Consider the following 26407-nt stretch of genomic DNA (forward strand, 5'->3'; position numbering starts at 1 on the left):
TCAACTAGCAAAAACCCTCCCCCCCAAAAAAAAAAAACAAAATAAAAAACAAACAAAACAAAAACCCAGCTTAGTAAACCTTCAGACAATGACTTGATGGCCCCATTGGGAGATATAACAATTTTTATAAATTTTCTTTTACTTAGTGTTTTTTCCCAATAATTCCATTACCATTTAGTTGTAAAAAGCAATATAAAGTAAATTATTTCGTGCCTGCCAAGAGGGCAGTGTTGAAAAGGGAGACACTGGGGACAACAGTGGAGGGAACATTACACTGGTGGTGGGAATGGTGTTGGAACATGGAATGCCAGAAACAAGTGCATTATGAGCAATTTTGTAAACTACAGTGTTTAAATAACATTTAAAAAATAAATCGAAAACAAAAAGAAAAGAACTTCTAAAGCTTCTCATTCCCTTTCCCATTTCAGAAAATGATCCTAACAAGTTAGATAGATGCCTGGGATATCTCTGATGCTCACGTCACTAATTTGAGCTTATTCTATACCTAAAACAAATTCTGAATCTTTCTTGTTGTTTTTTTTCTTTCTTCTGTGGGTTGGGGCCACACGTGGTGGCGCTCAGAGGTTACTCCTGGCTCTTCTCTCAGAAATGACTCCTGGCTTGGGGGACCATATGGGATGTTGGGAATCGAACCCAGGTCTGTACTGGGTCCATTGCATGCAAGGCAAACACCCTACCGTGTGCTATCTCTCTGGCCCCAAATTCTGAATCTTTCTAAGTCCAGCTTCAAGCTTGGGAAACTGAGCTCTCACACTGACTAGTGCGATGGCTTCCCTACTGGAAGCTCTTTCATTCTTGTAATCTTTTCACTTTATTTCACTCATACAACTGCCATAAAGATAAAGATCTCCGAAAATCAGGAACTGTCATTCTCCAATGTTTCCTACTGTTTGGGGAACAAAATACAAAAAAATTTTTAAGTAGGAGATCTGGGCTGTACTAGGTCATGCTCAGAGCTGCTCCTGGATTGTGCTCAGGAATCACACTCCTGGGATTGCTTGGGGAACAGAAGTGCTGGGGGGTCAGATTGGGGTTGGCCATATGCACAGCAAGTACCTTAATACCTGTAGCCCCAAATGCAAAAATTCTTTTTTTTTTTTTTTTATTTTTGGGTCACACCTCACAGCGCTCAGGGGTTACTCCTGGCTCTATGCTCAGAAATCACTCCTGGCAGGCCTGGGGACTATATGGGATGTCGGGATTTTAACCACCATCCTTCTGCATGCAAAGCAAACGCCTTACCTCCATGCTATTTCTCCAGCCCCTTTTATTATTTTTTTTTTTTTTGGAGAATGCAAAATTCTTATCTGAGCCTTGTACTGCATTCTTTTTTTTTTTTTTTGTGGTTTTTGGGTCACACCCGGCAGTGCTCAGGGGTTACTCCTGGCTCCATGCTCAGAAATTGCTCCTGGCAGGCACAGGGGACCATATGGGACGCCGGGATTCGAACCGATGACCTTCTGCATGAAAGGCAAACACCTTACCTCCATGCTATCTCTCCGGCCCCTTGTACTGCATTCTTGCATTGTCCCCACCTGTTTCCGTTCTAGCCATTCCGTTCCAAGTCCCTGACTCCAGCCAGTGTTCCTGAGTCTGGCTGTCCCCCTCAGCTCTCTGTATAGTGGACTACTTCACAGTTCATCCTTTAGAAACCAGCTTGGACTCCCATTTCCTCAGGAAGACCCAGCTTTCTTGACCTAAATTAGATCATCCACTGTTCCCTCTCACAGCTCCAGTATCTTTTACAGTAAGTCCCTAATGAGTTATTATTTATTTATAACATCACTTGGTAGCTGTTTACTTACTTGTTCATTATCTACCTCATGAGCATGATGTGCCTGCATTATTTATTATTTTCTTTATTACTGTTCATGATGCCTGGCAAGAATATCTTGGAGTGAATGAGTTGAGGAGCATTGTACAGCACTTTCCAAAGTACACTCTGCAATATGATTTGGTAGGATGTTCTAGATCAGGGTTAAGTAAACTATAGCCAATGGATCAGACCTGTTAGCAATGTGTTTTGTGAATAAAATGTTATGGCAAGCTAGCATGTTCGTTTGTTTTCATCATCTATGGTTGAGTTAGTTGAGTAGTTGTAACAGACACCCAAGACCTTCAAAAAAGTCTTGTCAACTCTTGTTCTGGATGATTATATATATTTAAGATCTGACAGATGTTGTTTCAGTGAAGTTGTGCTGGTTCCTTAAGTGGAGAGGATCTCAAAGTATAAAAACCTATAAATATGTGATGTGGGGGCCAAAGTGATAGTACAGCAGGTACATTTGCTTTGTGTACAGCCGACCCAAGTTTGAACCCCTGGTATTCCATATGGTTTCCTGAGCCCTGACAGGAGTAATTTCTGAGGGCAGAGTCAGAAGTAACCCCTAACCACCACTGAGTATGACCCCAAAACTAAAAATATGATATGAAGTATTGTTTTCTAAACTTATTTGAGTAGAACTCTTGAGTGGTGCCTCCTAGTTCTCTGAAGGACTTGAAAAAATGCTGGCCAAAATCTTGACCTCAAAGTTGAGATTCCACTGGAACTTTTTCTGCTAAATAAATGGGAGGACCTTTTCAGCTACAACAGCAGACTAATCTCTATTTGTTTTTCTAGATAAAAGTGATAAATATCGAGAAGGAAAACAGTATTCTTTTTATCAAGGGTGGGATTCTATAGTACCTTAAGTTGTTTAGTACCTAGTACCATAAGTACTATCTGTACCTGGTATAAAGAATCTAATTTCTACTTGAAGTTTATAAACCCTCTTTATTGCATTATACCAATATAATTAGGTCTTCTAGAGCAGTGTTTCTCACTCTTTTTCTGACCATGGTCCCCTACTGTTGTTTCCTTTCTGTGGCTCCCTGTCCTCCTGATTGGCTCCTAGTCCTGCACCCCGGGCTCCCATTTATGCAATTTTCACCTCTGGTCCCTTTGGAATATCCAGGTGAGAGATGCTGTTCTATGTCTGTTTCAAATACAGGCAGGGGGTGGGGAAAGAGGGAGATGGGAGATGGCACTGGTGGTGGAAATGTTGCACTGGTGGAAACGGTGAAGGGGGTGTGTTATTTTTATGACTAAAACCCAACTACAAACATGTTTGTAATTATGGTGCTTAAATATATTATTTAAATAATAACAATAAAATAAAAAATAAAAAATACATTAGAAAAGAGTCTAGAGTACAGGCGGGGGTTGGTTAGGGAGGAGGGAAATTTGGGATATTGGTGACGGGAATGTTGCACTGGTGAAGGTGGGTGTTCTTTACATGACTGAAACCCAACTACAATCATATTTGTAATCAAGGTGTTTAAATAAAGATATTGATAAAAAAAAGAAAAGAAAAAAGAAAGAGATGATATTCTAGATGAAAAGCACCAGTAACTATACAGGTGACTTACTTTCTCCTGACTATTCAGCTCCTGGTATGGGATGTGGGCAGGCAGGTAAGTATGGAGTAGAGCACAGAAGGCCAGGCCATCACTCCAGCTGCTGCTGAAGTTGGTGATATCAATGTTCTGTGAGAGAGAGAGAGAGAGAAGGGGAAAACAGCATTAATCACCAAACTGGAGAACGTTTCAGAACATGAATCAGATTGACTTAAGATGGATATACATTTTTGAGTTTTCAGATGAGGCAACACCAGAGACTTCCTAGGTTGGCTGGGAGTTCCTTTTGTACCAGGAACAGTTTGGTGTTGCCCATACCCATTCATAAAAGACCATGAAGGATAAGTTTCTATGATCATGCTGGAGTATTTCTAAGTACCTCTGGTATATTAAGAGCTCCAAAACACCTATTTTGAAAGTAGACTACATGATTAGTTTTCTGTATATCAGCCTTGTATCTAGATTTGCTCAGTGTTAGTTTGACCTAGAACAGTCCTCACAATTGTTAAGAAACTGAGAACACAAGAGGCAAGAATGCATATTTGGTATATAGGTGCTCTGGACTCATTCCTTAGTACCATATTGGAGTGGCCCTGAGCTAGGAGTAGCTCTGGAGCACTACTGAGTTCAGTGTGTCCAAAAATTGAAGAAAAAAAAGGAAGAAAAGGAAAGGAGAAAGGAAAGAAAAACAAAGAAGGCTGGGTAAGCTGGTGATGCACTGAACATAGTTGTCTGAATGAACACACCAAGAACTTACCTTAAAGCCCCTTTTATCAAATTTCCTCCAGTTCTAATAAGTCTAGAAACATCCTTGATATCCCCTAAAGCATCAGGAATGCATTATGGATCTCCATTCTGCTTTGTGATTACATTTTCCCAATGGCAGCTCTTTGGCTGAAAGCAGCACACAACTATAATAATTAATGCCTCTTCACTTCGGTTTTCATGACTCAAGCACACCCAATTTTAAGAGTTGCTAAACACCAGTGTTACATAAAAGTCTGAGAATGCCTTTGCTGGAAGGGGCCTGTCTGCTTCCAGGTTGTAATGTGTTAGAGCTACGATTTGAGTAAGTGGATCATCTGGATCCAAAAAGTCCTGATGAAAACTGTATATTGCTATGGAAATGGGAAGTGCTCTGACTTGATATTTTCTAAAGAAGTATGCATGTTTTTTTTTTTTTTTAAAGGAAAGAAACATGCCAGGCCATGACCTATCCAGTTCATTTAAAGTTTCAAGTATTCAAACCAGATGTTGTAGATACCAGGTCCTGGGAAGGGGAGGCAAGAAGCAGAACCAGGCCAGCCCCGGGGAAATCTGATCTTGTCCAGATCCAATACCCTTCCTTCCTTTTCTTGCCATGCAGAGGCCATCTGAGACCTATCTCCAAACCCATCTCTCATATTAGCTCTGAGTTGGTGGAATAAAAAAACATCCTAGATACTTGTCTATGGATATGTTTTATGGAGAGCAACATAGCATCTATGGAAATGAGACCATCAGGATGTTGCCCTTGGCAGCATCCTTTCCCAAAGGCTATGTTGACATACAATATTGTTTCTAATAGAAGGCCACATTTCACTATTTTATTTTATTTGTTTATTTTTGGGGGGGTCACAGCCGGTAGCACTCAGGGGTTACTCCTGGCTATACACTCAGAAATTTCCCCCAGCAGGCTCAGGGATCATATGGGATACAGGGATTCAAACCACCATCCTTCTGCATGCCAAGGCAAATGCCCTACCGCTGAGCTATCTCTCCAGCCCTATTTTATTTTATTTTGGAATTCCTGCTTAGAGTCATTCCTGGCAGCATAAATACCATGAGCGAACACGGCCTCCTGAATGCAAAGCATGTGCCAATTGAGCTGCCTCTCTATCCTGAAAGATGCTTTATTTTTGTTTCAGTGGATTCTAAAAATTTATAACACCACGATTTACCACGTTGTTCATACAGTTATTTCAGGCATTACATACATTAGCACCATTCCCATCACCACTATGACCTTCCCTCTACCAATGTTATCAGTTTACCACCCACCAGTTCAAGAAATCTGAAGTAAAAACAAAAATCAAAACAGAATTGAAACATCATAATCAGAACTGGAGGAAAACTCGATCCATCTGACTCTGAAGCACAAGTTCTGTTTGATGTACATCTTTCCCTCTCTCACTTCCTTTACAAACTTACTTTACACTTAAGACTTTTTTTTGGTGGTGATGGTGGTGTGGTTTGGACCACACTTGGCAGAACTCAGGGCTTACTTCTGGCTATTTAAGTATTTAAGGATTACTCTAGGTGGTACTTGGGGAACATATTTAGTATTGGGGTTGAACCTAGGTGACATATGTGCAAGGCAAGTGACCAAACAAGCTGTATTTAATCTTCCTAGCCCTTCCTTTCCCCAAAATTTAATAATATTTAAATGCCTATCTCTTGGTTAAAATCCTTTCCTGGGCCAAAGATATTGTAGGGGTTAAGGTGCTTATATTGCACATGGCGAATCCTGGTTCAATTCAGCATCACATGGTCCCCAAAGCACCAATGGAATTGATCTCTGAGCTCTGGTGAATGTAACCTAACCTTATTTGAGGCCCAAAACAATTACCACATTATTTTTCTTTATCTAAACAATCTTTAAAAGAAGTTTGAGAGGCTACATGGACTAAAAGAAAGAAGTTACAATGCCATCTATTTTATAAATCCAAAAAAAAAAAAAAAAAAAGCCCAGTGTTTTAGTTAACTGCCATCGAAGTACAGGTCATGATATAAAAGTCAGAAAGAATAACAAATAGATTAAAAAAAAAAAAGAATAACAAATAGAGAGTAAAAACAAGTAACCAAACTGGGCCCGGAGAGATAGCACAGCAGTGTTTGCCTTGCAAGCAGCCGATCCAGGACCAAAGATGGTTGGTTCGAATCCCGGTGTCCCATATGGTCCCCCGTGCCTGCCAGGAGCTATTTGTGAGCAGACAGCCAGGAGTAACCCCTGAGCACCGCTGGGTGTGGCCCAAAAAACAACAACAAAAAAAAAACAAGTAACCAAATTAATCAAAATGATTGATTGACTGGACTGGAGTGATTGCACAGTGGTAGGGCATTTGCCTTGCACATGGTTGACCTGGGACTGACCTAGGCTCAATCTCTGGCATCTCATATGGTCTCCTAAACCTGCAAGGAAGTGATTTTGGAGTGCAGAACTAGGAGTAACCCTTGAGAACCGCCAGGTGTGGCCAAAAACAAAATAAAAAATGATTGATTACTGCAGAACAGACTTGAATGTGAGTCATGTTGCAATGTACACCATGGTCCTTCATGAGCAAGACCAAACAAAGATTACTTGAGCAAAGGAGGCCAGGTCCTAACTTTAAAAAAAAAAAGCTATTACAGAAATTCCAAAGTAGTTAGGTCATTTAATCCAACATCTAGGTCAGGAAGTGCTTTTCTTATATATTATCTCTATGTGCCATGTTTCAGACAGCCTGTTGGTTTGAATTTGGCAGAGATTGTGGGCAACCAGTTATGACTTGTAATACATCAACTTCAAGAACATTATATACAACTGGAGCTAAAGAGATAGTACAGAAGGTAGGATGCTTGCCTTTCACAAAGCTGATCTTGATTTAATTTCTGACATCCCTAAACCCTAGTAGGAGTAATCCCTGAGCTCAGAGCCGGATGTGCACAAAACTTCTCCCTTTTCCAATCCCTCTAAACATTATCCTTCATATCTTTAAGTGAAGAAATCCCAATTTTAGTTTTCTGAGTAACATCAAAAATTTTCTCTTACAATGAATTCATGAAGTTTGGGCCCGGAGATATAGCACAGTGGTGTTTGCCTTGCAAGCAGCCGATCCAGGACCTAAGGTGGTTGGTTCGAATCCCGGTGTCCCATATGGTCCCCTGTGCCTGCCAGGAGCTATTTCTGAGCAGACAGCCAGGAGTAACCCCTGAGCACCGCTGGGTGTGGCCCAAAAAACCAAAACAAAACAAAAACAATGAATTCATGAAGTTTATCTATACATGGATGACATGGAAACTATTATGCTGACTGAAATAAGTCAGAGGAAGAGAGATAAAGACAGAATGATTTCATTCATCTGTGGAATTTAAGAAAAATAAAAGATAGTATAGTAATAATGCCTAGAGACAACTGAGATGAGGGCCGGAAGGACCAGCCCATGATATGAAGCTTACCACAAAGAGTAATGAGTGCAGTTAGAGAAGTAACTACACTATCAACTACCATGACAATGACAGAGAGAGAAATACAATGCCTGTCTCAAAGACAGGGGGTGGGGGAGGAGGGAAATGGAGGACACCGGTGGTGGGAAGGTTGCACTGATGAAGGGAGGTGTTCATTTATGGCTTAAACTCAGTTACGAACATGTTTGCAACCATGGTGCTTAAATAAATTATTAAAAAAAGAAATTTTCTCTTTTTCTATATGAACAATTGCTGACTCCACACAATTAACTGAATGACTGAAAATGTGTACATTTCTTTTTTTTTTGTTTTGGTTTTTGGGTCACACCCGGTAATGCCCAGGGGACCATATGGGATGCCGGGATTCGAACCACGGTCTTTCTGCATGTGAAGCAAATGCCTTACCTCCATGCTATCTCTCCAGCCCCAAATGTGTACATTTCTGTCACCTCAAATGAAATTACTAAAACCAAGTTACAAAACATTATACTAAACTTAATGTTTTCTTTGGCAGCAATTATTATTACAAAAACAAGTATAGCTCACTGAGGCATATTTTAGGGCATTCTAAAGGTGTATTTTGGTGGGGCTTGCATGCAGAAGGACGGTGGTTCAAATCCCGGCATCCCATATGCTCCCCCGAACCTGCCAGGAGCAATTTCTGAGCATAGAGCCAGGAGTAACCCTGAGTACTGCCGGGTGTGACCCCCCAAAAAACAAACAAACAAAAAGATGTATTTTGGTGAATTTGATCATGGTTGTCTTTCATATGAGCCATAAAGGAGATGAGTTTCTCTCTCACTTCATTTGGACTAGTTACAGCACTTGAATTAAGTGTTCATCTGTGTACCCATCTGAAGATTGTTGTCACTGAGTGGTGGCTAACACTTCCCAGAGACCTGAGAAGAAGTAGGGGAGAGGAGGATTGTACTAGGTTATCTACATTGACCAGGGAATGACAGTATTAAAGGACAGAGAGGGGCCAGACCATTAGTACAGCAGGTAGGGTATTTGCCTTGCATGCAGCTGACCCAGGTCCAATCCCTGATACTCCAAAAGAGTCCCTTGAGCACCACCAAGAGTAATTCCTGAGTGCAGAGGCAGGAGGAATAAGCAATGAACACTGCTGGCTGTGCCCCCCACCCCAAGTTAAAAACATGAAGGGCTGAGGGTCCTGAGGCTTCACCAGACTGGCAGTCTTCTAGGTGGGCCTATGAACTGGGTTGGGCAACAATTCAGGAGTGTGAGTGACATGTGTCACAATCCACGTAGGCTTTGAGTAGCTGTTTCCATTGACTAGGAAAATGTCTAGGAGTTAGCCAAGACTAGATAGAATATGTAGGATTTGGGCAAGTACATAGGTTAAGACCTAGTCCACAGCAGCAATCAGATTTCAAGAAAATAGTGGCAGTAAGGTACTTAAAAAAGAACCACAACTGGAAAAAATGGTGTACAATCTGGTGAGCATGTGTTGCGTCCCAGTTGACACAACAACCATAGAGTAACAACCCCCCCGCCCCAGCATCACAGTTAAATATGCAGGTACCCAGCGTTGCTCACTGCAACTACACATACAGCCAGGAAGAAATGTGGGCAAGGGAGAGAGGCCTTTTGGAAAGACTTTTATTATTCTCTTAAAAATGTTGAGATTTTAAACAATATTATAGAAGGGTAAAACAAAAGCAAAACTCTTAAATGATATAGTGGAACAAAAACATAGTAAGACCCATGAATCCACAGCATTATCTTCAGATTTATTTCCTTTGCCCTTTTGTTCCTGGAAATATTACTAGATAAAAAATTTGTTGCTGGGGAACAATTCTAATGGAAATAGGGCGTTTGAGAAGGCCCATCAAGGGCAAATCTTGATCTGTGTGACCTCATCCCCACTGCATATTTGTATGCTCCACTCCAAAGCCGTTCTGAAATATTAGCTGTCTTAGGCACCAGGAGCCAAAGCACCCTCCCTCTTGGGTCTCTCTGGGATTTGCTGTCTTTGTTTTCACAATTGTGGAATCAGACTGAAGTGTGTGTGTGTGTCTAATTTAGGGGGGGAGGTTCATAATTTATAGGTCAGAGAGGATTAAAAACAGCTATTGCAGGGGCCAGAGAGAGCATGGAGGTAGGGCATTTGCCCTGCATGCAGATTGTGGGTGGTTCTAATCCTGGCATCCCATATGGTCCCCAGGCCTGCCAGGAGCGATTTCTGAGCATAGAGCCAGGAGTATCCCCTGAGCGCTGCTGGGTGTGACCCAGCATAGGTCTGAAAAGATTAAAGAATACTAGAATAGAGGACCAAGAATTGCAAGTCTAGAAAGGAGTGACCTTTGCTTCTGTGCAAAGGCCCAAAAGGCAGGCAATGAAGGGTAACAGAGAAGGAATATAGAAGAGTAGAATATAGATGGATGTAAAAGAGAGTTTTTTTTTTTTTTTTTTTTTGGTTTTTGGGTCACACCTGGCAGTGCTCAGGGGTTATTCCTGGCTCCAGGCTCAGAAATTGCTCCTGGCAGGCACAGGGGACCATATGGGGCGCCGGGATTCGAACCGATGACCTCCTGCATGAAAGGCAAACGCCTTACCTCCATGCTATCTCTCCGGCCCCGTAAAAGAGAGTTTTAAGAGACCAAAAGACTGCTTGGTCCGAGGGATGTGTATGTAACCAATATGGTGCAGTTTCTCCTTGAAGGAAAAATCAAAAGGATACAGGTATCAGAAATGTGGCTGAAATTCTGTCTTTCTGACTTCCTCCTTCACTTCCTCCTTTTACATTTAACAAACACTTGAGAGTTGCCACCCATATTTTCCCCTTGAGGTCTCTGACCTTGGCATTTGACACTTGGTCTAGTTTTGCTGCAGACTGCTCTCAGATACCTCCTAAACCATCTGGAGCCACACCAATGCCAACAGCCTCCACCTACATCCGTCCAGCAGCTCATCCAGTGGCTGGTCCTGCTCAGTTGACACAGAGGATTAAATGCTGTAGGTCAGCATAGGACCCACACTTTATAGCTCCTATTCTCCCCTAAGCATGGCTCCCAGTGCTTCTCAGCATATTCTCTACCCAGGGCTACACCATACTTCAGGTCTCTGGAGAAACTTTTTTTTTTTTGTTTTTGGGCCACACCCGGCGTTGCTCAGGGGTTACTCCTGGCTGTCTGCTCAGAAATAGCTCCTGGCAGGCATGGGGGGGGGAGGGGGCATATAGGACACTGGGATTCGAACCAACCACCTTTGGTCCTGGATCGGCTGCTTGCAAGGCAAAAACCGCTGTGCTATCTCTCCGGGCCCGAGAAACTTTTTGTTTTGTTTTGTTTTGTTGTTTTGTTTTTGGGTCACACCTGGCAGCACTCAGGGGTTACTCCTGGCTCTACACTCAGAAATCACTCTTGGCAAGCTCGGGGACCATATGGATTTCCAGGATTTGAATTATCGTCCTTCTGCATGCAAGGCAAACACTTTGCCTACATGATATCTCTCCAGCCCTGGAGAGACCTTTTTATTTTGAGGAGGTGTTTGGGAGTGGGGGAGATTATTCCTGGCTTTAAGTTTTGGGTGACTCTTTCTGGTGCTTGGGACCATCTGCAGTGCCAAGTGCAAGAGATAAAGCTAGGTCAGTCACATATAAAGTAAGTGCCTTAACCCTTGTCTTTCACCATGGAGAAACATTCTCCTGAATTTTTCTTCCTCTCCTTTGCTCAGCTGCCTTTCTGATACATCAATCATCTCATTTCAGTCATTTTTACTCATCTTTTTTTGCTTACTTAAAATAAAAGTCATGGTCATTTGCATTTCTACTTTTTTTTTTTTTGGGGTCATACCTGGCAATGCTAAGAGGTTACTCCTGGCTCTATGCTCAGAAATCGCTCCTGGCAGGCTCAGGGACCATATGGGATGCCAGGATTCGAACCACCAACCTTCTGCCTGCAAGGCAAATGCATTACTTCCAGGCTATCTCTCTGGACCCCTCTACTATTTTTTTTTTTGCTTGTTTGTTTTTGCTTTTTGGGCTACACCCAGTTACACTCAGGGGTTACTCCTGGCTCTGCACTCAGAAATCACTCCTGGCTTGGGAGACCATATGGGACACCAGGTATTGAACTGAGATCTGTCCTGTCCTAGGCTAGTGTGGGCAAGGCAGACGCTTTACCCCTTGAGCCACTGCTCTGGCCCCACATTTCTACTACTTCTATTTTTTTTTTGTTTTTGTTTTTGTTTTTTTTTTTTGGTCACACCTGGCAGCGCTCAGGGATTACTCCCGGCTTTATGCTCAGAAATTGCTCCTGGCAGGCTCAGGGGACCATATAGGATGCTGAGATTTGAACCAATGACCTTCTGCATGCAAGGCAAACGCCTTACTTCCATGCTATCTCTCTAGCCCCATTTCTACTACTTTTATTCATCCTAGAATAATCCAACCACCACTTTGCAAGCACACTGATTATTAGCATCCAGAAACCCATACTTTAGCCAAGATTTTTATCTAAATCCACAATCACCTAAGAAGATGTAAAAGAAAACTTGGAAACCATTTGCATGAATGGGCCAACTCCCTAAGCCAAGTCCAATACCTAGACCTAAACCTTGCATTAGAGGCAGCAGATGTCTGGTCCCTCTATAAAAGATGGACTGAAGGACAGACAACTGTTAGGGCCTGAATGTTCACTACACACAGCAACAAAGGCAGGGCCTGGCAATTCTGGTGATGGGAGAGGTTCAGTGTGGGCTGAAGCTCAGGAATAAGCAAAGAGTTGCATATCAAAAGGACTCCTCATCTACTTCTGGAAACATTGGAGACAAAACGTCTGTTTTTCAATGAACTAATAATCAGATTAAAATAAGTTTTCACAAAGTGCACCGTTCTGAGGAAATGCATAATGTTGTTGGCTCTTTTAGTGGTTCTTGGCTAATCTAGTGAATGTTTCTCAATTGCTATGATGCTTTATTGCGCATATCATTTAACAACTTATTCTCAAATTAAGTATGTCTGCAAAAATGTTCTAAAGTCTTTGTCCACAAATGTCTATGGAAAAGGAACTTGGATATTATAGATTCTTATTTCAGTGCTCATTATAAGAATGTTTCAGCAAACATATTTTCAAACTATATATATCTGCAGAAATGTTCTTACGATTTTGTTTAGAGAAGTTTATGAAAAAGGAACTTGGATAGTCCTGGACTTAAATTACAGTGCTAAGGATGTTTAGGAACTTGTTTATAAATTAAGTATATCTGCAAAAAGGTTCTAATGTTTATATTCAGAGAAGTCTATGAAAAAAATTTTGGACATGCTTAAGACAGGATTTGGAAAAGCTGATTGTTTTGAGAATGATATATGCACAATCTAACCTATGATGCTTTTACAGCCAAGCCTACCCTCACCAGCAGTGATTCCTAGGGATTAGAAAATTTCCTCACTATTTTACTTGCCGCTAAAGTTATTTTTTCTTTTATTTCCCCCAGCTTTTACCATGCCTATGCAAATTAACAGCCACTTTTGATTAACAAATTAATAGCCATCTTTCTGGGGGTTCCTGTCCCTTGCGGAGAACAACAGAACAAGACTTGTAGCCCTTCTCAATTTTTTGAACAGAAAAGGGTGAATTATTAGTTTATACTGTTTTTGCCCAGGTCAAAGGCATTCTCCAGCTTCCTCTTTCTTTTCACTAAGCCCTTTGACCTGTAAAAGTCCACCTGGATAGGTACTTTTGTCTCTCACTCAACCATTCCCCTCCAGGTTAAAGTTTAATAAGTAATAATGGTCAGTTGGGTGGGCCCAGAGAGACCCAACTTCATGATTCTCTCCTGACTGGCTTGGTTTATTGATTTGTGCTTCAGGCCAGCTCACCCGGGGTTGGAAATACAGCATGGGGACTTACTTTACAAATGTGAACCAAAAGCCACTTAATGTTCAGAAACAAATGAAGTAACAAAATAGTCAACTAGCAACAAGAGCTTACTAAACCTTCTGACAATGGTCATCTATTAATGGTCAATGGAGTCACAATAATTTTCACAGGTTTGCTTGTTGTATTTTTTCTCTTATTATTTTTCATTCTCTTTCTACTTTACTCAGCTCTTTTTACTTTATAATAATTTCTCTCTCAGGCCAGAGCGCTAGCACAGCGGTAGGGCGTTTGCCTTGCATGTGGCCAACCCCGATGGACTTATGGTTCCCTAAGACATCTAAGGGCGATTTCTGAGTACAAAGCCAGGAGTAACCTATAAACACTGCTGAGTGTCACCTAAAAACCAAAAAAAAAAAAAAAAAGTCTCACTTATCTGGAAACAAATGTATTATGATCAACTATGTCAATGATGTGATACATGATCTTTAAATAAGTTAAATTAAAAAAATAAATGTTGACACAATAAGTACTTGGGAAAACATTTTTCACATGATAAACATTCAGTAAATACTGGTTCACTTTGATCACCATTATTATTTTCAATCCTTTTTTCAACTGTGATCCCCTCTGACCTTGTTTATTTTCTGTGTCCCCACTGCCATCCTACTGGTTGGTCCCTTAGTCTTGTGCCATGTGTCCCACCACTAGATATTAAGATTTATGACCCATTTAGATTGCCCTGGGTACATAAAAGCCATATGGCTGCTGGTTGAGAAACACTGATACAGACAATAAAATAATTTGCATAAGTTGTTTCTAATCTTTCGTTGTTACTCTCTGAGTGAAATAAATTTTGATAGTTTGTCAAATTACTAAGCGGTTCTTCCAACTTCTATTCCATTCCTCAACATGAGTGGCCATCTCCCTACACATTTACAAGAGCATCCACAAAGTGTCAGATAAATCTAAAATAGTTTCAGAGAAAATAATTTTTTTTTTTTTTGGTTTTGGGCCACACCTGGTGACACTCGGGGTTATTCCTGACTATGCGCTCAGAAGTCGCTCCTGGCTTGGGGACCATATGGGACGCCAGGGGATCAAACCGTGGTCCGTCCAAGGCTAGCGCAGGCAAGGCAGGCACCTTACCTCTAGCGCCACAACCCGGCCCCGAAAATATATCATTTTAAGAGAAATAATTTCTCTGAAACATTAAGATACGCTGGACGAAGCACCTTTTTAGTCATTTATTTAAAACTTATCCTCTCCTGCCCTTCCCTCTGAAGCTGCTGTTCCTGACAGAGTTTGCACATGTGCTAGTTTGTAGTGGTTCCCAGAGCTGCACTCCTTAGCTGCAACTGCACGTGTCTTACCTGGGGTCACTTGCTAGCCTGTACATATTCTGGTGGTAGTGCTTTCTGAGAGCTCACTGTGAAACTTGCATGCATAATTGTCAAAGATTACACTCCTTTTCTTTTCTTAGTTTTTGGATCATACCTAGCAGTACTCAGGTCTTATTTCTGGCTTTATGCTTAGTGAACAGTCTTGGCAGGCTCAGGGTTTCATTATGGGGTACTGGAGATGGAGCCTGTGTCAGAAGCATGCAAGACAAATATCCTATCTACTGTGCTATCATTCCAGTCTCTGAGGATTATACTCGTTAGTTGCAGTGCTTGTGCAAACAAATATGAGAGCATACTCATGCGCTCACATACATGCACATACACATGTGCCTATGTGTGGTCAGTAATAGCTTGTGACACCATTGAACTCAAACAGTGGAGCTCCCAGGTACCAAAGGCTATTAGGATCCTACTTTCCCACCAGCCTCCAAATAAGAAAAAAAAATTTTTTTTTTTGCGGTGGGTGCATCAAACCCAGGACCTCACCTATGGACAACAAGAGAACAAGAAGTGCTCTGCTAAACTACATCTCCAGCCCCTTAGTAAGGAAATCTTTATTTATTTATTTTTTGGTTTTTGGGTCACACCCAGCAGCACTCAGGGTTTTCCTGGCAGACTCGGGGGGACCATATGGGATTCGGGGATTCGAACCATGGCCCTGGGTCGGCTGCATGCAAAGCAAACACCCTACCACTGTGCTATCTGTCTGGCCCCAGTAAGGAAATCTTTTAAGGATAAAGATACTTCCATATCTTTAGGTGTGTTTAGTAAGAAATAATATGTATTAATTTAGCAAGCTGTTACATGAATTTTATTCTAAGATCAGTTTAATTTATACTAAAGTCTTCAACTCAATCTTGACCTTTCCCTCTCCTTCAGAAAAATTAATTCCAGTCTCTAACATCATAAGCTTTCTCTGTGTTTTGATGACTTCCTTTTCCCAGATGAACATTTCATGAACAAGAGAATGGAAAAATTACTCAGTGCAGATTCACTTGAGGCTGTTATTATCTAAGCAGACAGAGATGCTATCCAAGGGGATGGAGAGCACAGCAGCAAACCTCAAGGTCCTATTGTTCTTAATGATGGCAAGATAATGGCTTTTGGAGTTGGCTGTGCTGTGCTGCAATTTCAGCATTTGATCTACAAAGGCTCCCATCCAGGACACACCAGTCACAGGGGGAAGAGGGCACAGAGTCTCTGTAACTCAACCTCAGTCAATGGTAGGAGAAAAACATTCTCATAATTTTTTTTTTTTTTTTTTTTGGTTTTTAGGTCACACCCAGCAGCTATCAAGGGTTACTCCTGGCTTCATGCTCAGAAATTGCTCCTGGCAGGCTCAGGGGATCATATGGGATTTGATCGATGACTTCTGCATGAAAGGTAAACGCCTTACCTCCATGCTCTCTCTCTGGCCCCTCTCATAATATCTTATTTAGAAAACCCTGCACTGACTTCCTGAAACTAGCAGGGTACATCATGTTTCAACATAGGTTGAAAAGTATGTACACTGGCAATACCCGACATAGATGCTTCCTTCCAGCCCCCTGTAAAGTCAGAAGACTCAGTTCAGACATGTGGAGAGCCTTTCACTGGAGTCATGTAGTCTCTGACTGCCCTTCTATTGCTGCCTTACTCCCTTTTGTATTTCACAGGAACCTGTCAGGTTGGAACAGGCAAGCTGTAGGTCCCTCAGCCTTCCAGAAGAGCTGCCAGGCTAGTCCAGCCCTGAGATGGGTCACTCACAAAGGGGCTAAAGGGCTGCTCTTCCCATCAGCGACTGCTAGCCACACTCAAACCCTCTTTCTGTGACCTTTCACCCCAAGCTCTTCAGCACGGCTATGAGTTTTTACAACACTTGAGAGGCAAATCCTCTATGACCAGAACATAGTTTTCTTTACAGACTTGACAATCTCATCTCTCAGCCTTTCCAGTAGGCGGTGGTGATGGGGGTGGGAGTGGAGGTGGATGACATTCCATACCTCTGAGAAAAGGAAACAAAACAACAAAGCTACATGTCTATGTTCAAAAAGGCAAATGTGCCTACATAGGCTTCAAGTAGGGATATTTTTTGGTCATCTACAGAGACACTGAAGTTTTAATTTAAAAATTGGGAGCAGGGGAGCAGAGAGATAGTACAGCAGTAGGGCATTTGCCTTGCATGAGGCCGAGCCCGGACGAACCTAGGTTAGATTCCTGGCATCCCATATGGTCCCTGGAGCCTGCCAGGAGTGATTTCTGAGCACAGAGCCAGGAGTAACCCCTAACCGCCACTGGGTGTGACCTCCCTCCCCCCAAAAAAAACCCCCAAAACAAAAAATAAAGTGAGGGGGGTTCTGAGCAGTATGAGCCACACCCAGTGGTTCTCCAGATGTGGGTTTGAATTCAGAAAATACACCTAGTGGTGTTCAGGAGACTGTAGGGTGCCAGGAACTTAATCCAGAGCACAGCCACCACAGCTGTAAACAAGGCAAGTCTTACTGCTTTCTTTGACTTTGCCATTCAGGATTTTAAAGCCATGATTTCTCCTTCCTGAGCTGTGGTCTGGAGGCTAAGAGATTCCCTCCTGCAAGTTCATCATGAGGAAGATGGAGGAACCAGAGAAAAGAGTGGATAACACATGCTGATAATCTGCTGAGTGACATAAGCCAGGCACAGGGAACAAATAATGTACTTTGAAGTGTCTGGAGAGGTAAATTCTGGGACAAAAAGAGACTAGGGATTAGCAGAGGGCAGAGGATTTGTTTACTTTGGAATTTTTGGCCACACCTACCTATGTCAGGGGTTACTCCAGGCACTCAGGAATTGCACTCAGGAATTATGCCTGATGGTGCTTGAGTGACTATATATAGGTTGCTGGGGATTGAACCTGGGTTGCCTGCATGCAACGCAAATGCCCTACCTGCTATACTACTGCCTAGACCTAGAGAGGATTGGTTTAATGATGCAACGATTCAATTGAAAGATAAATTTCACAGGTGAATGGTGATGGAGAAGCAGTAGGGCATTGGATTTTAAGTCATTGAACTGATGGTAAATGTTCTAATTATTTTTATAAAGGTTTTTGGGTCACACCTGGCAGCACTCAGGGGTTACTCCTGGCTCTATGCTCAGAAATTGCGCCTGGCAGCCACGGGGGACCATATGGGATGCCAGGATTTGAACCACTGTCCTTCTGCATGCAAGGCAAACACAGGCTATCTCTTTGGCCCCTCTATTTTGTGTATTTTACAATGGCTTACAAAGAGATCGAGAACAGAAGAACAGAATAGAAGACAGATTACCCTCCGCATTCCCACAAACACTGACGAAAGTATCTAAGTGCATTACATCCAGACAATAAATCCTCCTTGAGCAATTAAAAGCACTTTCAAGAGAGCTGGACCTGCCCTTCTTAGCAAACTATAAAGCGTTCTTGCCCAATTTCAGTAAAGAGTTTCCAATAATCCCTTTAAACACTGCTTGGCAGCTGTGTGAAGCTTTGTGGGAGGCTGAATTTGTCCGGTGGAATTCCTGCCTGTCCTTCAGATGCAGTGTGGTCCTCTATCCTTACCTCCTCCCACACCACTATGCAGGACACCATGAGATATGAAGCATCACTCCTTTTGTGGCCACACCTTTCCTTTAGGTCTCACCCCAGTTTTCTCATCATCTACCCTCTGGGCCACTATCTGTCCATCTTTTATAGTTGATAATGTGCAAGACTGGTCCCAGGTTTTCTAAGTCCTGTTTATTTCTGTTTACAACTATGGCTTTAAGGCTGCTCCCTGGGGAGTGGCCACTCGATCTGGCTTAGTGCAGAACTGGCTGACCCTGCAATCCCTGTACTAAATTTCTTTCCTAGGAAAAATGTCCATGCTAAATATAAAACTAAACTATTGGGGCCGGAGTGGTGGCGCAAGCGGTAAGGTGTCTGACTTGCCCGCACTAGCCTAGGATGGACCAAAGTTTGATTCCCTAGCATCCCATATGGTCCCCAAGCCAGGAGCGATTGCTGAGTGCATAGCCAGGAGTAACCCCTGAGTGCCACCAGGAATGGCCTAAAAAAACAAAAAAACAAAAAAACTAAACTACTTATAGTAAACTAACCTAAAGCAAGCAATGGTGAAAGACTAAACACAAAGAAAAGGGACCAGAGGGAGAGCTAAGTGAGAAGGCCAGCTTCAATTCTTGAGCACTGAATAGAGAGAATCTCTGCACATCACTGGGAGTGTAGCCCTACCAAAACCAAGCTAACCCAGAGTTATTTATATTTTTTGTTATTGTTTGTTTTGGGGCTACACATAGCAGTGTTTGGGGCTTACTCCTGTACTCAGGGATCCCTATAAGTGGGGTTAGAGGACCATAATAGATGCTAGGGATTAATCCTGGATCAGCTGTATACAACACAAATACCTCTCTTACTGTATTATCTCTCTGATAATGATATAATTTAGTGGCTCTTAATAAATTCACAAAGGGGACAGAGAGATAGCATGAAGGTAAGGTGTTTGCTTTGCATGCAGAAGGACGGTGGTTCGAATCCCGGCATCCCATATGGTCCTCTGAACCTGCCAAGAGCGATTTCTGAGCATAGAGCCAGGAGTCACCCAGGAGCACTGCCGCGTGTGACCCAAAAACAAAACAAAACAAAAAAATTCACAAAGTTATACAACCATCTTTATTATCTAATTCTAGAACACTTGTCGTCCCAACAGGAAATCATGCACACATTATATTAAAGCTCCTTATTTCTCATTTACAGTCCCTGGCAATCATTAAATCTTCCCTATTTCTTCAAAAAAAAAAGTTGTTTTTGGTTTGTTCTCCTAACATACTTCAATATCTGCTCCCCTTATTACTGGTTGTTAAAAATTTCAATTCCAGAATTTTTAGAAAGTTAATTTTGACAATTTTGGCTATTGCTTTTTGTAGAGTAACAGATTTCCCCTTCTACCATTCCCAATGATATCCATATGAAATCAACCAAACAACCTTTCTTTCTTCCTCTAAAAAGGGACAGTGTAGAACAAATTAAGTTTGGACACTTCCAATGTAAATGAAGTGGAAAAAATCTCATCCAATCTACTTTACCAAAAACATTTTAACTGGTATCTCTGATTATTTTCTTCAGAGAATCATTTTCTCTGAAATCAAGAGTTTCATACATTGGGGCAAGCACACACAACTAAGAGTAGTTAAAGAGGGTTCTAAGTATTGTGGCTTAGAGCTTAGAAAATAAAGGCTTTCCTCTTTGTTTTTCCAAATAAATCCTACTGTTGCCTCAGGTTGTAAGACAATGCTTGGTGCCATTTAAATATCTTCACAAATTACCATGTTTTATAACTGCAGAATCAAAGACATGGGAGGGGGGAAAGGGTCTCACCAGAACAGGGGCCCTGACATTCTTTTCAATTGACAATTCATCTTTATAATAAAGTCAGGAAAAGAACCACTTTAATGACAAAAAATAAACCAAAGTGTTTTGTGTGGTTTGAACTGTGCAAACAGCTCTCAAGAGACCTGTCTCCAAAAAAAAGTAAGTAAGGCCCCAAATGGTCTCATATTTTGTAGGCTGCTTGCTATTGGATAAGCATGTTAGCATCTGTAGGAAGACACACAAAAAACGGAAGATGCCAGCAATGTGGTGTTCTTTCCACATACAAAATGATTTGTTTTGGACAACACAAATATTTCATTGTTTCCTAGCAGCAAAGAGAATATAGCTCTCAGCTAAAAGGTTAAGAAAAGGATTAAAATGATTGTGTAGGGCCAGAAAGATAGTATTCTGAGTAAATCACTTGCCTTGCATGTGGTCAACTGGTGTTCAATCCCCAGTACCCATGAGCATGCTCCCTATCCTTATGCCAGCAAAAACAAATCTAAAAATTTTTTAAATGTGCATGTATATCTTTGAGACAGCAGTTTTCCCTTGCCAGATGATATCTTTCAATATAAATTCAGAAATTGAGCACATTCATCCACATTTTCAAGTAAGTTTCCTAATATCTGAATATATATTTCTTTCTAGATGAAATAAAGAATCAAACAGGACAGAAATAATAGATTAAGTATGTGCATTGCATCTACAAGTATGAAGAGTCAAACAACTTTTTGGGGGGGGATGGGGCACAAAGAGTGGCACTCAGGGGTTACTTCTGACCCTGTGCTCAGAAATCACTTCTGGAAGGCTCTGGGACCATATGGGATGTCAGGGATCAAACCTGGGTTACCGCAAGCAAGGCAAATGCCCTACCAGCTGTGCTACTGCTCTGGCCCAGTCAACTTTTTCTGTTAAAGTCCAGATAATATATAATTTTGGTGTGTAGACCATACAACTGAAAAGTCTCTTGCAACTACTAACTCTGCAGTTTTAGCACAAAGGCAATTAAAGAACAGTTGTAAATGAAATGATGTGGTTGTATCCCAGTAAAACTCTATTTATAAAACATGTCTTGTTCAGTGTTGGCTGAATGCTGTGCTGAGACAAGATTTATGTCTAGAGCTAGGGTAAGTGATAGAAAACTCAGATAAGTTCTGAGTTCTCTTCCTGGTACCACATGACACACCCCGGTAATCCTACACTGTCAGGTATGGCCCTGATGGACACCAACACCACTGGTATATATATGGAAACATGGTTGGAAAAAAAAAAAAGATTTAGGGGCCAGAACAATAGTACTCCAGTACAGTGGGTAGGATACTTGCTTTGCACATAGTTGTTCATTGTCCAATATCCCATAACGTACTAGGAGTAACTCCTGAGTATAGAACTAGGAGTAAAAAAAAAAAAAAAAAAAAAGAACTAGGAGTAACCCCTGAACACCACACAAGGTGTGGTCCCCAAACAAATAAAAAAAATAAAGATTTAAGTCTCAGATAACAGAATCAGGCCTACATCATTACTATTTCAAATTGTAAACATTTTGATGATATATTTTACTATCTTTACACAATAAAATAAATAGATCCAGGCCAAAATAAGAAAAAAACTATATTATACATGCAATTCCGAGGTAAGGACCAAACACCATTTTTCTGAACAAGATTTTACTATGCTTCAGTTAAAAGTTTTTTTTCTTTTTAGATTGACATGGTTCTGAAATAGTGTAGTTTGCTATGAATGGGACCTGGCTGACTGACAGGTCAAAGCCCATTCTTTCTTTGTATGTAAATTACTTGGGGTTTCTTTCTTCACTTTCCCATTTTTCTCAAAAAGGATCTTGTCTAATCGCTGACTGTAGAACATCTTTAGGCCCTTTCTCTCCGACTTTCACCTCAAACATATATGTCATAATATTAGATACAAAGAGTCAGTTTGGGTTACAAATTACTGTAACAAAGTGAATACTTGTGACTTTCCCTTCTCAGGTAAAAACTAGACTACCAGTACTTTTGTAACTCTGTGTCCTTCATTTTGGGGCCATAGCTGTAGTGGTTGGAAGTTAGCTCTGATTTCTTGCTTGGGGTCATGAGGTGATGGGATAGAACCCAGGGCTCCAACAGAAAAGCATACACTCTAACCCCATAGAGCTATCCACCATCTCCTTTGACTATATTTTAAAAACTCTTGGCTATTTTGAAACACACAATGAAATACACAACTATTCACTGGAATAGAATTACTACTTAAACTTTTAAAAACGTATTTTAGTTTAGGTATCATGGTAGCAATAGTAAGTATTAACAGTGATGATTTTTTTTTCTTTTCTTCTTTTTTTTTTTTGTATTTTTTTTATTTAACAGTGATGATTTTGATGTACAAAGTTGCTACACTATCACCAAAACAGTCACCAAAAAAATTGCCCAGGAATATCTACTACTGTAAAGACTCATGACTAAAAAAGCAGCTTCTTACTCCATTCCCTCCTACCCTTTATCAACCTATCAATCTCTTTCTCCTACATAAGCTATTGTGTAAAAATAAAATAAAAGTCTTTTTTAAAGACATAATACAGGCCAGAGTAATATTACAGCAAGTAGGGTGATTGCCTCACACACAGTTGATCTGGGTTCATTCCCAGCATCCCACGTGGCTCCCCCCACCAGTGATCTCTGAGTATAGAGCAAGCCCCCAAAACAACAAAAACAATAATATACTATATGAGCCATACATTTTACTCCTCTAAAATAAATTTAAAAATTTTGTTTTTAGGTCACACCTGGCAGCGCTCAGGGGTTACTTCTGGCTCTGTGCTCAGAAATCACTCCTGGCAGGCCTGAGGGACCATATAGAATGCTTGGGATCAAACCTGGGTCTATCAAGCCTGGTGCAAGGCAAACGCCCAAAAGCAGTGCTATAATGCCCCTAAAATGCACAAGTTTTAATATGTTCACATGGCTGTGCAAACACACTAAAAAGAAACTTGATAGTATTCTCCCCCTCTTTTCTTTCCCCCATCTTAGCAATATTTGCCTTTCTCACTCTGGGTACAGCTTTTTTGGGTACCTCACATAAGTGGAATTACATACGTGACCTTTAGCAATTGACTGTTAAAAGGATGCAACTTTGGGTGGAGCGAGAGCTAAAAGGGACATATACTGTATTTGAATTCCCCTCCCCCAGCACCACTGGGTATGGCCCTGGTGGCCTTCAGCACTGCCTGTACTTTATAGCACCACATGACTGGTCCAGAAGTGAACTAGTGCCAGCCAATCCCCCTGAGCACTGTTTGGAATATTCAGAAAAAAGGTGCAGTCTTAAAAGTAACTCTTTACCTCTTATTTATATGCCAGTTACTGAATAGAAAAAAAAATATATGTATATATATGGCTGAGTTTTATATGTATGTATATATATTTGGTTTCTGGGTCACACCTGGCTGTGCTCAGGGACCATATGGGATGCCAGATTCGAACCAATGACCTTCTGCATGAAAGGCAAATGCCTTACCTCCATGCTATCTCTCCGGCCCCAGAATCTGATTTTTTAATTAGTGTAATGTGCCCATTTCCCCTACTATCTTCAAATACAGTTGAGCAATGCATGATTTATTACATATAAGCAATTTATTTAATGGAATTCTTTATCTTCACTAATTTGAATCACTTCCAGTTTTTGAAAAATAATAAATAACTATAATAATTTCACTATTTCAAATAGCTATATTCAGATATTTCAATATCTAATTTTACAGATAGCCATGACTATTTATTTGAAACAAATACCTAAAAACACAACTTCTGTGTTTTTAAAAAGCACATTCTCTTTACGATTCTGGCTAAATTTCCTTCCCCAAAGGCAGTATTCACTTACATTCCTGCCAATGGTGTGGTAGGATTATTTTATCTCTTTGTGTGTGTGTGTGTGTGTGTGTGTGTGTGTGTGTGTGTGTGTGTGTGTGAGACCACACAACCAGTGATGCTCAGGAGTTCTTTCAGGTTCTGAACTCATGGTAGTACTTGGGGGACTATGTGGAATGCTGGAGAGAGAATCCAGGTTGGCTGCATGCAAGGAAAACCTACCCCCCCCCATTTTATCACTTAAAAAATTCTTCCAACATGCTAGCAAAGAAATGACACCTCATTCTTGAATTACACATGAAATTACATGAATTATACATTTTTATGATTAGTTTAAAATATGTCACTATATTTTTGCTTATTTGTAACTATTTCTAGTATCTATCAGTGACCAAAGAACACTTAGTCTGTACGCTCAGGATACTGGGTTCAAGCACAGACAAGCACAGATGGGTGCAGAGTCTGTGCAACAGGGAAAAGATCTCTAGGGAGGCTGGATAATCCTGCTAGCATGAGGGGCCCCGGCTGCACAAGACTCCAGGTGCAGCCCCTCTTAGGTGGGACCCAGAAAGGCCTCTGTGATCAAAGCATACCCTGTTCCCCTTGAAGTCTAGAGTCCTTCGCACCATAATAAGATCCTGTGATTCTAATGTTCACCCACTCCCAGTCTCATCCTTCTATACCTTACCAAACAAGCAACCCATTTCATGAAAGTACAGTGTTATCTCTGGTAGAACTTTTCAATCTTTTCCCAATCATTTTTCCTGTAACCTACTTCTCCTACCGTAGTCTTGTGCTAAGATATCCAGTTACATAATTTTTACCTGTGAGTTCCTTGGCATACCCAGGGCGAGAGTGCACACATAAGACTGAGAAATACTGCTGAGTATTTCTGTCCCAGTCCTTGATACTAGCTAGCTCCTCTGTCAGGCTTCCTCCACCTTTTTTCACAGGGAGGAAATCCTATCATTCAATGTTGTGTGGACCCTGTATTCCTGGCAGGCCTTCCCAGTCTAGGGGCACTCCTGATCCCCCTCTGCTTGCTTTAGGGAAGCTGTTCCCTGTGCTTCTTTTTGTTTTCTTTTTTTGTCTGTTTGGACCTTGGGAAGAACACAATGTTGGGCAGACTGGTGAGTATAGGTTTGTTTGGATAAAATCAGCCTGGGGGTTCCATCCAACTGTGGAATAAGATTAGTTGGGTCATTCTGTAATCAATATTCTCCTAACAGGTCAGTTTTTAAGGACCCCTACAATGTCCCACCTTCCTTTGCCTTTATAACTGTCCCAAATTAACACAAATAGGAACATACCCCTCTCCCACCTTGGGGAAGGCAGTGTCCAGTTCCAAAAGGAACTTCTCACCACTGCTGTCTCTGCAGCCTCACTGGCTCTCACCATGCTCTACCTCCTACCCCTCAAATCTCGGGGTTGGGAAATAATATGAGGAGCCCCTACACCTCTGACTCAGCCATGGTTAAAATTATAAGATTAGGGGCCGGAGAGATAGCTTGGGGGTAAGGCATTTGCCTTGCATGCAGGAGGACAGTGGTTCGAATCCCAGCATCCCATATGGTCCCCCAAGCCTACCAGGAGCTATTTCTGAGCATAGAGCCAGGAATAACCCCTGAGCGCTGCCGGGTGTGACACACACACTCACACACACACACACACAAAAAATTACAAGATTAAAAGTATAGTCCAGTGGTACAGGATTGGATGACTTGTAAAAAAAAATCTTGTTGAAAATTTATTATCTTACTAAGTTATTTGAAGAGATGAGGGTGAGCTAGAAGTGCCCTTGGTACAGTAGTCTTTGGCACCTGGATGGTGGATGATGCAGTAACTACTGGTAAACATAAACATTATTGAAAACCATGTTACCTCAACAATAATAAACTTAATTAAAAAATCACAGTTCCAAAAAATTAATCCCTTTACTTAAAAGATGTTACATACTGTTAAAGTAAGAGACGGTCAGTGGTCATCTCCCTAGCAGTGATGTTAAAAGCCTATGAAGAAAAGCACTAGTCCAAAGGGCAAAGGTCTTGTCTGAGTTCAAGCTGTGGGTACTTGTTACTCATCGGAAGTTACAATTGGACCAAAGGTGTTGGTTCGAATCCCAGTGTCCCATATGGTCCCCTGTGCCCTGCCAGAGCTATTTCTGAGCAGACGCCAGGAGTGACCCCTGCGCACTGCTGGGGTGTTGCCCAAAAAACCAAAAACCAAAACCAAAAAAAAAAAAAAAGAAGTTACAATCATGCTTCAAATTAGTCAGCTAGGTGACTGAGCTAGACAGTTATTCACCACAGTGCTTTC

General features: G+C 41.4%; 1 protein-coding gene across 2 annotated transcripts in view; it reads right to left on the bottom strand.

Moving 5' to 3' along the window:
* SPECC1 (sperm antigen with calponin homology and coiled-coil domains 1) overlaps positions 1 to 26407 on the bottom strand; it is a 305354-nt gene that overhangs the window by 22564 nt on the left and 256383 nt on the right. For both annotated transcript variants that reach the window (XM_049776822.1, XM_049776823.1), the window contains one exon: positions 3430 to 3546. In XM_049776822.1, coding sequence (XP_049632779.1) covers positions 3430 to 3546 — 117 coding nt within the window. The remainder of the gene's footprint in view (positions 1 to 3429; positions 3547 to 26407) is intronic.

This window comes from Suncus etruscus, chromosome 7 (assembly GCF_024139225.1).
Source record: "Suncus etruscus isolate mSunEtr1 chromosome 7, mSunEtr1.pri.cur, whole genome shotgun sequence".
NCBI lineage: Eukaryota > Metazoa > Chordata > Mammalia > Eulipotyphla > Soricidae > Suncus > Suncus etruscus.